The following is a 13,935-nucleotide window of genomic DNA, read 5'->3' on the forward strand; positions in this document are numbered from 1 at the left end:
ATTCAACACCTCACCTGTAACTCTATAGATGATAGAAATATTTCTGCAAGAGGCCCTGCAATTTGCTTCCTAAGTTCCCACAGTGATATATAATACACTACATCAGGTCTCAGAGCTTTATCCATCTTTGTTGACTGAAGACCTCCAGCACTTTCTCTTTTGTAATGTGAAGATTTTCCCAGCGTTCTCTAGCCTTCATTTCTTTCTCCATAGTAAAAACTTACAAAATATTCATTTGATATCTTGCCCATCTCCAGAGATTCAACACAAGGACAACCTCTTTGATCTTTAAAGGGGCCCTACTTTCTCTCTAGTTGCTCTCTTGCTATTAATATACCTGCAGAATCTCTGGATTATCCTTAACCTTATTTGCCAAGGCTATCCCATATCCTCTTCTTGCATTCCTGATTTCCCCCTTAAGAATGCCCTTCCACTCTTTACGTTCTTCAAGAGATTCATTTGAACTCAGTTTCTCTATCTAATACGTTTTTTATTTGACTGTTATCTCAATATCTTTATTCATCCATTGTTCTCTAATTCTACCAGCCTTACCTTTCACTCTAAACAGGAACATAATGACTCTGAACTCATCATCACACTTACAAAAGCTTCCCACTGGTCAGATATCTCTTTACCTGCAAATAGTCTACCCCAATCAACTTTTGAAAGTTCTTGTCTCTCACCATAAAAATTAATTTTAAGGCAAAATTTTAATCCTTTTGTTTTAAAATAATTGTGAAAAAGGATTAAAATTAATTTTTAATTTTATTATTTTATACAAATAAAAATTGTGAAAAATCATTAAACCAAAATAAAGTATTGTCTTCAGTCACTTACCCTGTCTTATTACCCAAGAGAAGGAATATTTACAAATTGATAAATGTAGTCAAGAAAATCATCTTGAACAAATTCTTCACCATCCAAACCTTTAAACACTATGATAGTCCCAGTCAATGTTTAGAAAATTAAAGTCACTTATAATAAGTTTATTGTTCTTACATATATCAGATTTCTCTACTTATTCGTTTCTCAATTTTCCTCTGACTATGGGGGGGGGGTTCTGTAATACAATCTCATCAAGATGATTTTTTTATTCCTAAATTTCAAATAATTTTCTCAGGATGATTTTTCAATAATATCTTGTTACAATAGTAATGCTTTCCTTTATCAAAAGCCACTCCCCCTCTTCTTTTACCTCTCCTTATCCTTCTCATAGCATCTGAAACCCAGGTCATTGAGTTGCCAGTCCCGTCCATCCTCAACCAATTTTCTGTAATAGCTGTGGCACCCCAATCCCATGTTCACAAACACGCTTCACCTCACCTCCAAGAACCTTTTTCATTTAAGTAAATGCAATTTAATTCTTCAGGAGTTACTTTGTTATGACCAGTCTTTTATAACTGAATTGTTCTTTTTAGATTCAAAACCATCTTCAATCTATTTACTCTGCTACTTAGGCTCCCCGCCCAAACACAAACAACCCCCACTCCAACCCCCGCACCTTTTTATTCTTTCCCTCTTTCAAGCTTAGCTCTGGGAGGAGGCCAGAGATTTCCATTTTTGAGAATTTGCGTTTTAAATTTTCTACCTAACCTCTTTCACTCAGTTAAGAAAAAGATTGTAAATCCTTAATATCATTCCTACCAATATATACAATAAGTTCCAGTTTTTCTGTTCTCCCCTTAGTAATATGCTTCAACATTGAGATGTCCTTAAATCCTGGCACCAGGAAAACAACATACTATCCTAGGTCCACACTCACTACCACAATCTCCTGTCTATGCCCTTGACAGAAGTCTAAAATAACGATTCTTTCAAATTTTGTTAAACCCTGTCTAACATGAGATTATTCTTAGTGTCCAAAACCTGACCATCTTTTTCAACAGTATCCAATACTGAATATCTGTTTGAGGGGAATACCTACAGGAGATTTCTGGACTACCTTGCTTTTCGTGACAGTCACCCATCTGACTGATCCTGCTGTGTAATCATTTCTCTAAACATATAGGCATCTAACTCTGTCTCTCAATAACACCTTGTATATAAATTAAACTACTTTTCCTGATCATAAGAATATCAAGATGCAAAATTTTTATTAAAAAACCAAAACTTATAAACTTTAAATACACTTAGCTGAACAACTGATTTTAAAAAAATGACAGCTTCCAATCTTCGATATTAAAACAATACACAATCCAGAGCCATCTACTTGTAGGACTCTCCAAAAGCTCTGTAAACAACTCCATTTAAAAACTCATGATTTTAAAAATTTCTTTGGCAATGTTCAAAAATGAAAATCTCTTCTACAAATATAATTTTGCAGAGAGAAAAAAAAAGAGTTGTCCACATGTAGGCCTCTCTCAAAAGTCCATTAACACAACTGTTTGAAAAAAAAATCCTTTTGGGGTTTCTGACTATAAAAGAACCAAAAACAGAATCAAAATAAAAATCTTGTACTACTGAAATATACTAACTAAGAAATCCAGAAGTAAATCTAGCAATAAGCCTACAATCTCAGGAGCAGCTGCAAGATCCACACTAGTCTCAGTCCACCATTTTAGAATTCCTATTCCTCATGTTGAACTTGCATACTAAAGTTCTTTGAAAATGTAACAAGTGGTGGGTAATGGGGATCCCATAAATACAGCATATCTGAATTCCAGAAGGCATTTGATAAGGTTCCTCACAAAAGATTAATATCCAAGGTAAGATCACATGGGGTTTGAGGAAATATATTCTTTTGGATAGAAGTTTAGCTAACCAACAGAAAGTAAAGTCAGGATAAATGGGTCTTTTTCTGTTTGGCAAATGTAACTAGTGGGATGCTACAGGGTACAGTCCTCAGTACCCAACTATTTGCAATTCATACACATTATCTGAATAGAGAATGTACCACAGCCAGACCTAGTGCAATGATGATGTGGAGTTGCCAGTGATAGATTGGGGTAGATAAGTCAAAAATCACATCACACCAGGCTTTAGTCCAGCAGGTTTATTTGCAATTGCAAACTTTTGAAGCCTCTGCTCCTTCCTTAGGCAGCTAGAGAGAATACATTGGACATAGAATTTATAAACAAAAAGATCAAAGGGTCATATAACTTATGCAAGTGTAATGAATAAACTTAGTTGGCAATTAAGTCTTTACATCAGTTAGAATAAAGATGCAGGTTTTGATTAATACATAAATCCCAGAATTTCTTTGGTCACTGCCCCAAGGTAGCTTCAGGTTTTATCAGAATAAAAGGTGACATCTCATGTTAGACAATACTTTTTAGATATGAGGCCATGTTTCAACTCATGGGCATTTATTGCCCATCCGCAATTAAGTTGACTGGCATTTCCAAGTGCAGTTAAAAGTCAACCATATTGCTGTTGGTCTGGAGTTAAAATGTAGACCAGACCAGGCAAGGACAACAAATTTCCTTCCCTATAAATTGACACTGGATTTCTGAAAAATTTACAATGCTTACATAACACTTTTAGCTAGCTTTGAAATCCAGCTTTTCACACATCCAAATATTCAATGCCCAGAGTATTAGCCTGGCTCTTAGGATTATTAGTCTATACCACTTCCTTATTTTGCCTTTACTTGGGATTTCTCCAAGCAATGAAAAAAGTTGTTTAAATTTATTATATCAATGTATAATTCAAAATTTCCAAGTTAGTGAAAGTGGAGCCTTCAAATTAGGTGGGAAACTGATGGAACCTAGGTAATTTCAACATTCAAACAAAAAACACTTTTCCAAATAATTATTAATTTGCTGCACCTTAAGTGTCTAATCAACCAGCTGCATTTGACCAATGAACAGATTGCTAGCTGTCCACTTATGTAATATGATAACATCATTGGAGAACTAGACCAGTAACATTTTTGGTGTACAGCTCTGATCCATAAAACTGTCCCCTTTATTTTCAGCATTTTATGGAGCTCTTTGGAGTAGGGGAACATTCTAATAAACATGCAAGAGATATTGTGCCAATTCATTTTTATATACACAAGTCTTACAGCTAACTAGTATATCCAATTCTGTGACTTAATACTCTCCATACCAAGGCCATCTACTTTCAACTCCTATAATGTCCATCTCCACTGCACAGCATATTTATCCATGCATTTATTATCTCTATTTTGAATATTCTTATGCTCTCCTGGTTGGCCTTTGATCTTGTGTAAATTCTACTAGCGTAATCTGAACTCATAACTCATTATCTAATGCTGATAGGCATTCTTTGAATGCCTTTACTGATCATGCTGGAGACCAGATTCATCAATGTCTTCACTTCCACACCCAATTCTAAGATCTTTCTACTCTACAAACCTCCAACAGCTTTATTCTTTCAATTCTGGTCTCCTGAATCCTTGACATTCTTTATTCCACCACTGATAGCCAGGGCCTCTCAGCTGTCCAAACTTTTCACTCAAAGATTCCATCCCTAAAGCTCTTCACCTCTTGCCTTCTTTAAAATGTCCTTTAAGATCTACCTCACTGAAAGTTGTGTGTATGCTTTTGTTGGATCACTATCAAATTGTTGTTAGATTGTGCCCATGAAGCACTTTGGGACATTAAGCTATTGGTACCATGTAAATTTAAGCTGTTGTATACAACTTTGCTTTGTCTATTGCTCCACTCAAATTGCCAATCAGCAGGGTGGTAATATTATAACACAGGGAAAGAGGCTTCTAGCATGGTAAGATATGGTTTATTAGTTGACTATAGTGCTTGCTCCTACCATTTTGCTATAGGTAGAAATCTACTACATGTGACTTTGGAATCAATCTGCTGCAAGCACACAGTCTGTCAGCTGTGTCCTAATGATCTTAGCCAGCTTGCTCATATTTTGGTACCTCCAAATCACTTTCGCAACCCTGAAATTCCCAATCCCAAGTAATTTTATAATCACACTGCCTTCAAGTGGTGTTCAATGGGTCTTAAAAGTTATTCAACAGTGGGAGAGGATATTCAACAGTGGACGGCATGGTGGCACAGTGGTTAGCACTGTTGCCTCACAGCGCCAGAGATCCGGGTTCAATTCCCACCTCAGGCGACTGACTGTGTGGAGTTTGCACGTTCTCCCAGTGTCTGCGTGGATTTCCTCCGGGTGCTCCGGTTTCCTCCCACAGTCCAAAGATGTGCAGGTCAGGTGAATTGGCCATGCTAAATTGCCCGTAGTGTTAGGTAAGGGGTAAATGTAAGGGTATGGGTAGGTTGCGCTTCGGCGGGGTGGTGTGGACTTGTTGGGCCGAAGGGCCTGTTTCCACACTAAGTAATCTAATCTAAAGTAATCTAATCTAATCATTGGTGATCTGGATGTCTCTTTGTTCAAGTTTGACTCCATACAACATGATTCAGGGCAAAGTTAATAATTTTCAGGCTAATTTGCCCAAATGTAAATCATTATGTACCCACCTTTGCTGGGTTATCCTAAAAAAAAACATAGCCAGATTTGGAGGAGGAACTGGAGGCATTATATCCATTTTCTTTACAAAACCTTTGCAGGCCTAGTAATCCTGGCCTGAAACCAAACAAATTAGTTCCATATGCCCTTAACACTATGCTATCATACTTGTTAAGAACTTCTAATTGAACCTTTACGAAAATTACCTGGGAAAAAAAATTACAAATCTGAAGCTGTGTTTATCTAGAAAATACACAGCAAGAGCCCAAGGTATTTAAAGAACAGAACAATGTTTTCCTCATGTAACTGCCAAAATTTTCCAGGATGTATAGGATTAACAATTTAATGGAGATCCTAACATCACACTCCCTAGATGGTCACTCAAATTGAATACAATGGTGCACAGATGTTGCTGTAATTCAAACGCACACCAGACCTCTTTTACTCAGCTACTGTAATTTCAATGGCAAAATTACTTCTAGTTGAAGAGCATCTGCACATCACATCAAGAGAGTGCGAAGAGGAGATACAGAGAACTGAAATGCAGAGTTGGTGGTACAAGAAATAGGTTTAAGGGCTTGCCAAAATTAAAAGAATTATCAGGACTAAAAGATTGAGTAAGATAATGTGACAGATCAGGTGCATGATACTAATGTAACTGCAGTGAAGAGGGAAGTGAAATACAAAATCAACAAAAGCAAAGCAGTGGTGGCTTACAAAGCTCAAATGTTGAAGACCAAGATTGAAGCAAATCCAGTGGATTTGTAAATAATGTAAGCAATTTTGAAAACATCTGGATTCACAGTCAAGATTGCCAATTCACAGCAGAACACAATATGAGATCTGAAGGATGCAGAGGGATTCCATTCAGATGGTGTTTCTGGAATATTGGAAAAGCTATGAAACAGAAACAAATTGCTGGAGAACCACAGGACTGGTAGCATCTGTGGAGAAAATGCTGAGTCAACATTTAAAGTTCAGTGACTCTTCCTCAAAATGATAGAAGATAGGAAAAGGTGAGAGGGTGAAGGGTAAAGCAAGTGAGCTGATAGGTGGAGACAGAAAAACTTAAGCAGAGAAAAGGATTGTGGATAGTAAGCCAGGCAAGGAGATAAAGCTGGTAATGTGGCTGAAAGCAGCCCATGTTATGACAGGGCCTGGGGTGTGGAGGTGGATAAAGGACATGGAAGTATTTTGGCTCTAATATTGAACTGTATAGAGATTCAAAGGCTTAGATTCTCAAGTGGATGAGGAGATGCTATTCTTCCAGCTTGGAGTAAGCCTCAAGTGGATCATTCCTGCAGGCATGAGGCAAATATGATGTGAAGTGGCAGGAAACTGGAAGCTCGATCATCTTTATCAAATGAGCTTGGATGCCCTGTAAAGCAGGCATCCAGCCTGTAATTCATGTCTCCAATGTAGAGGAAAGCACATTGAGCAGCAAATACAGTTGACTAGCTTCAGTGAAGTAGTGGTGAATCACTAATTTCACCTGGAAAGGGAGTCTAGAACCTTAGATAAAGAAGAGGTAAACAGCAAGTGGTGCATCTTCTGTAATTGCACGGGAATGTGCTGTGAGGAAGTGCTGGGAATGGACGAAAGAATCAGGGTGTCCCAAAGGAAACAGTCCATGAAATGTTGACAAGGGAGGGGAAAGTGTGTCTGGAGTTAACAGAAATGACAGTCTATGATCCTTTGGATGCAGACGTTGGTAGGATGGAAAGTGAAGATTGGGGGATTGTATTGGTGTTCTGGGAGCAAAGGAAAAGGGGTGTGGACAAAAGGATGGAAAAATGGTCAGAACACAGCCTGGGGCCCCATTAACCACGGTGATAGGGGATCCTTGGTTGAGGAAAATGGTGGATGTTAGCAATCCCACCCGTTGGAGAATGAGTCATCACCCAAACAGATGCAATAGAGAAACTGGGAGAACAGAATGGAGTCCTTACAGGGAGCAGGGCATGAAGATGCATAACGAAGGTAACTGTGGGAATTAGTGGTTTGCAGTGGATATCAGTGGTCAGCCATGGATATCAGTGGTCAGCCTATCCCCAGAAATACAAAGATAGCATATGGGAGCAGTCAGGTCGACCAGATGAAAGAGAGCAGGATGGAATTCAATGGAATCAAAAAGATTTAAAGAAGAGGCACCCATGTCATCAATGCACCGAAGCAAGATTGTGGGGAAGGACCAGAGTAGGATTGGAACAAGGAATATTCTATGCACCCCACAAAGAGAGAGGCATAACTGGGGCCCATGCAGGTAGTCAGAGCCACATCCTTAGTTTTTGTAAAATCAAGGGAGTGAAAGGAGACCATTTTTTTTTTTAAAACTGAAAAATTGTCTAACAGGGTTTAGACGCCACTTGGATTGGAAGCAAGCAGTGGCCCAGTGATGTTACCACTGAGTTAATAATCCAGAGTTCCAGATTAATATTCAATAACACTATGGCAGCTGGTGAAATTTAAATTTAATTAAGAGATATAGACTCTCAAAAGCCAGTTTGTGATCATACCACAGAGCTACCATTGAATATTGTTAAAAACAAACTCATCTTTGGAGTTCCAATTCAAAGTGTTGCCATCCCAAAAACAAGCACATGCTAAGTGCAATATTAATAACATAAAAAGTAAGTGGTCTGTGATGGAAGAACTGTGGAGACTCAAACTGAGTTTCATGTCAAGATCACATATCACTGGATTCAAGCAAGCAGCTAAAAATTTAAAAAAAAAAGAGAATTAGCATCCTACAAACAACACTTTTGTTGCAACGATAAAAAAATTCCTAGCCGAGTTTGAGGGGAAGCTATTATATCACTGGAAAAGAAGGTTACGAGGGAAAGATGATAGAAATTATGAAAAGCTAGAAAAGAAAAGTGTGTCTCTGGTTGATGCATTTGCAAAGAGCAAAGTAAAGTTTAATCACCATAAAATTGAGAAGTTCGAAGAAGCCACAATCTTAACACCAATTTAAACAATGAAGTAAGTCTTGGAGTAATGTGCCAAGAATGTGACAGCAAATCAGGTTATTTTTACTTCCCCAATTTTCTTTTGGGCAGAAAGCTTTATCCCAAGAGGAGACAGATATTGTATGAGTTTTAAAAATTGAATACCGTTTGCATAGTTCCAAATACGTACATGATTGGTAAAATGGATAAAACACTAGCAATGGAAGGAGACCCAAAAATAAGATACATTTGAATGAAAGCAGAAGATTTGCTTAAATTACCACTTACCTGATAATACAATTTAATATGATGCACCAAACTAGATAAATTTTGAATTCGGAGTGACAAATCATTGTTTATTTCCTTGTTTAGTCTTTGATTTTCTGATTTAGGGTTACTGAAAGACAAAATAACACAAAATTAAGGTTAAATATTCTGCTTGGACAGAAAACACTAAACACGGCCAGCCATCATACTTCCTTGATAGTTTTTAAAAACAGGAACAAATTAGAATTGCCAGAGAAAGTAAGAGTGTGGATAGAATATTGACAATACAAAACTGCTAAAACACTGGAAGAATTAATTCCAATCACATTTGAAAAATCATAATCTAATCATGCACATTCAGAATCACTTCATGAAAAGATGGAGGGTCTTGACTAATTTAGCATTTTAAAAGAACGTCTCAACCTGCATGGATAGAGGGGAACCAATGAGCATTTTGTTTTCGGGTTTCCAGGAGGAATTTGACAAGGTACCTCAAAAAAGGTTGTCATAAATCGGAGCCCATCATAGTGGAAACACAGATGGAGAATTCACTAATGGGTAGGAAACAGAATGAGGATGAAGTGTTCTTTTTCCAAGTTACTGACCTGTAACCAGTGGGGTTCAACAAGGACGAGTGTTGGGACTACAACTGTTTACAATACATACATGAATTTAGAGAAAGAAGTGTACTGTAGCCAAATTTGAACACAACACGAATATGGAAATGCAAATCTCCCATCTTGTCTAATTGAGAGTTTTAAAGAAAAGAAACCACTACCTTTTCCCCTTCATTCATTACTGACCCATTCCATTTCTATCAATTTCCAAATATGATGAAAGACCATTAATCCGTCAAAGTTAACTTTGTTTTTGCTCCACATATAGACCTGCTGGGAATTCCCAACATTTGTTTCAGATACAACAGATATCAAATGTCATTATTATTGGAGTACAATATCATCCAATACAATAAAGCTTAAATAACACAGTTTAGTACAATAGTTGAGATAATATAAAATTTACCACACGACGTGACAGTTTTTAAAAAAAAAAAATTTAGAGGAACCTCAATTATCCTAACATCAGATTATCCAAAGGGGATCTCAAGGTCCCGACAGAAAAATATCAAAGAGCGGTTTCATCCCTGATCGCATCTTTTGTTTACATGTACCATGATTAGAAATGAACATGGCTCACTAAAATGCTGCCAAGAATAATCTTGGACAGTCCAGGCACAGTCTCTAAATGATGTCTGTCTGTGTCTCTCTCTCTCTCTCGGCATGGTGGCACAGTGGTTAGCATTGCTACTTCATAGTGCCAGAGATCCAGGTTCAAATCTGGCCTCTGGCAACTGTGTGGAGTTTGCACATTCTCCCTGTGTCTGCGTGTGTTTCCACCGGGTGCTCCGGTTTCCTCCCATAGTCCAAAAATGTGCAGGTTAGGTGATTTGACCATGCTAAGTTGCCCGTAGAGTTAGGTGAAGGGCTAAGTGTAGGGGAATGGGTCTGGGTGGGTTGCTTGCTCTTCGGAGGGTCGGTGTGGGCTTGTTGGGCCGAAGGGCCTATTTCCACACTAAGTAATCTAATCTAATCTCTCTTGATTTCTACGCAGGGGTGAACCCTGAATCCCCCTTCCCCAGATAATCTCTCCAACATTGCCCTTATAGGGCAGAGGTGGAACCTGTCAAAATGTCGTGTGCATGCGGGCTCTATGGAAACTTACCCCACAGAGGCAGCAACTCTGGCTGCCGTGGGGGAACGGGGTGGACAGGGGTGCAGGCGGTGGAGTTGGATAGGGTTGGAGCAGATGGTAGGTGGGGATGGATGGTGGGATGGAGGGATGGTGGGGTGGAGGGGTGGGGCAGGGTCTCACATGCATTGTGCTTTTGCCGAGTCTCCTAAAATGGGGAGCAGAAAACTCCGAGCCCCAGAGGAAATCAATTAACCGAATAATCAATTATCAAAACGAAAAATAGTGCCACCCCCCACCAACTCATTCAGATAAGAGGTTCCTCTGTATACTGCTGAGTCTAAATTACTGAATTGTCTGATTATTAATACATTTATTATTAAATGAATGTTTTCAACCATTAATGCTTTAACTGTTACTATAGGCCTAAAAGGCTTTTACTTTAAAAGGAAATTCTTGCAAGCTGAACAGTGGATTCCTTGGAGGATGATTCGATTTTAACTAACTTCTTTTGTACAGTCATTACAAACTCCCAGTGGTTTCCCTCTCATCTCAAAACTACAAAATATCGTACATTGATCAAAAGGTTCCCTAGCAACTACACTGCAGTTAACAAAGAGGAAGCCTAAACTAACCAATTTAAAAATGGACAGTGAAGTCATAACATTGATGAGGAAAGTCAACACTTCATTACCTTGAAGTGGTATTTCAGTGTTAGACATGTAATAGAACAAGGATATTTGGTAGAGCAAAGTATTGACCTTCTTAAAATTGCTAAACTAATCTATGTTTGTAAACTTGAAGTATATTATCCATGAAATATATTTCAAAGGGATTTAGTAACAAAACTAGGCATCAACAGGGCAACATGACCGTTATATTCAACTACAATCTGTAACCTCATGGCCTGGCATATTACCTACTCCACCATCAAGCCAGGGGATCAATTCAGTAGGTCTGGCAGCATCTGTGGAGAGGCAGAGTTAACATTCAGTGAGCCTTCTTCAGAACTGATGGCAACTAGGGAAAAAAAATAGTTTTTATGCAGAAAATAGGTTGGAGTGTTGGGGGATAAAAGAGCCAGAGAGGAAAAATAATTGGACAGAAAGGAAGAGTGGATAACAAATCAGCTTAGGAGAATGAATGGCTAACAATGGATTGTGGGTAGTAGCAGATCGTGTGATAACAAGGCCTGGTGTGTGGGGGTTGGGATAAGGACACAGAGAATGTGCCTCAAGCCCTAAAATTGTTGAACTCTATGTTAAGTCCAAAAGGCTGCAAAGTTCCCAAGCATAAAATGAGCTGCTTCATCCAGCTAGCGCCAAGCTTTGCTGGAGCACCGTAGCAAGCCACAGACAGTAATATTGGTCAGCGAACGAGGTGATGTGTTGAAGACAACCAGAGTGTTTTTTTGCAGACAGAACATAGGTCTTCTGCAAAGCAGTCACCCAATCTACACTTAAACTCGTCTACTGCAATGTGGTCTCCTATAACATTGCGGAAATTGAGGTGCAGGAAAGGCACAGCTTCACCTGAAGTGCGTATCTGTATATGTGTCCAGGTGAGATGTGTTGGGAGTGAAGAAGTGGACCAGGGTGACCTAGAGGTCCCTGCGAAAGGCTGACAATGGTAGGGAGGTGAATGTGTGTCTGATGATGGCATCCTGTTGGAGGTAGTGGAATGACAGCTAACGATCTTTTGGATGTGGATGCTGGTCAGACGGTATGTGAGGACAAGGGAGACCCTAATGCAGTTGTGGGAGGGAAGGGGTGGGGGCTGAGGGCTGAAGTGCAGAAGATGGGTTGGACTCGGCTGAGGGCCTTGTCAGTTACAGGGCATGGAAATCATTGGTTGAGCAACAGGTGGACATTTCAGAAGTCCCCTTTTTAAAGCTGACATCATCAGAACAGATGCGACAGAAAAACGGGAAAAATGGAACAGGAAGCAGGATGTGAGAATGTATAGTTAAACAGTAACTGTGGGAGTTGGTTGCTTTGTATTGGATATTGGTGGCCAGCCTATCCCCAAAAATGAAATCAGATGTCGAGGAAGGGAATGGAGGAGTCAGAGATGGACCAGGTAAAAATGAGAGCGCAGGTTGGAAATTGGTGGTAAAATTGATAAACTCTGCCAATTCTGAACAGGTGAGGGAAGCAACACTAGAGAAAGTGTTATCAGTGATAGCCAGAAAAGGACTGGAACAAGGAATGTTGCATATAACCCACAAAGAGGCAAGCATAATTGGAGACCATGTGGCTATCCATGGCCACCCCTTTAACCTGAAGGAAGTGACAGGAATTAAAAGAAAAGCTGTTCAGGGCAAGGATAAGCTTGGCCAGGTGAAGGGTGGTGGCGGACAGGATGGTTCACCAGATCAAGTAATGTTAGTGACCATAACGGACTCAATGGTTTGATGTTCCATGGAGGGGTCATGGTTCAAGGAGAAAGTACCTGTGAGCTGCGATCAGCCTCTGCAATGTAGAGGTCAGTCCACAAGACAAAAAACTGTACCACTCTTGTCAGCAAACTTAAATCACCAAGTCAGAGTTGGATTTGTTGGCAGCGTACAGTCAATTCAGAGAGATATGTTGGAATGGGTGAAGCAGGCAGAGAAATTGAGGTGACCAATGCCATGTCAACAGTTCTCAAAGAAAAGGTAAAGTGCAGTAAAATGCCAAAGGGAGGGAGAGCGTTGGAGCTGGGTGAAGGGATCTGTAGGACAGGGAGAGGACTCTTGTCCAAAGAAAATGGGCATGGAGGCAAAGGTATCAAAAGAGGGAGATCATGCCTCACAAATTTGTTAGAATTCTTTGAAGAAGAAGTGACCAGGAAGGTTGACAAGTGCAGGGCAGTAGACTTGGCCTATATGGATTGCAGTAAAGCCTTAAGGTTCCACTTGGAGGCTGTTCTGGAAGGTTAGATCACATGGAATCCAGGACGAGCTGGTAAATTGGATACACAATTGGCTTGATGTTAGGAAGCAGAGGGTAATAGTGGACAGACTTATCAAACTAGAGACATGTGACTAGTGAAGTGCCTCTGGGTTTGGTGCTAGGCTCATTGCTGTTTGTTGTCAATATCAACGATTTGGATGAGAATATACAAGGCACGATTAATAAGTTTGCAGATGACACTAAGCTAGGTGGTATCACAGTTAGTGAGGAAGGTTATCAAATTGCAGCAGGACCTTGATCACCTGGGGAAGCAGGCTGAGAAGTGGAAAATGAAGTTTAATATAGATAAATATTTGCATTTTGAATAGTCAAATCAAGGTAGGAGTTTCATGGTGAACAGTAGGGCCTTAAGGAGTGCCGTGGAACAGAGATCTTGGAGTTCAGGTGCATGGTTCTCAGAAAGTGGAGTCATTGCAGGGTAGTGAAGAAAGCTTTTGGCACACTGACCTTCATCAGTCAGGCACAATAGAGAAGTTGGGAAGTTATGTTGCAGTTGTACAGGACATTGAGGCCGCACTTGGAGTATTGTGTTCAGTTTTGGTCACCTTGCTACAGGAAGGATGTCATCACACTGGAAAGAGTGCAGAAGAAATATAAAACAATGTTGCCAGGACTCAATGGTCTGAGTTATAGGGAGAGGTTGAACAAGCTAGGACATTTTTTTTTTTAAAAAGAGCATA

General features: G+C 39.6%; 1 protein-coding gene across 11 annotated transcripts in view; it reads right to left on the reverse strand.

Annotated features, from left to right (window-relative positions):
• ccdc88ab (coiled-coil and HOOK domain protein 88ab) overlaps positions 1 to 13,935 on the reverse strand; it is a 399,202-nt gene that overhangs the window by 369,854 nt on the left and 15,413 nt on the right. For all 11 annotated transcript variants that reach the window (XM_043696005.2, XM_043696000.2, XM_043696008.2 and 8 more), the window contains exon 3: positions 8,634 to 8,742. In XM_043696005.2, coding sequence (XP_043551940.1) covers positions 8,634 to 8,742 — 109 coding nt within the window. The remainder of the gene's footprint in view (positions 1 to 8,633; positions 8,743 to 13,935) is intronic.

Source organism: Chiloscyllium plagiosum, unplaced genomic scaffold (assembly GCF_037043375.1).
Source record: "Chiloscyllium plagiosum isolate Xiang-an unplaced genomic scaffold, Cpla_swu_hap1 HiC_scaffold_10, whole genome shotgun sequence".
NCBI lineage: Eukaryota > Metazoa > Chordata > Chondrichthyes > Orectolobiformes > Hemiscylliidae > Chiloscyllium > Chiloscyllium plagiosum.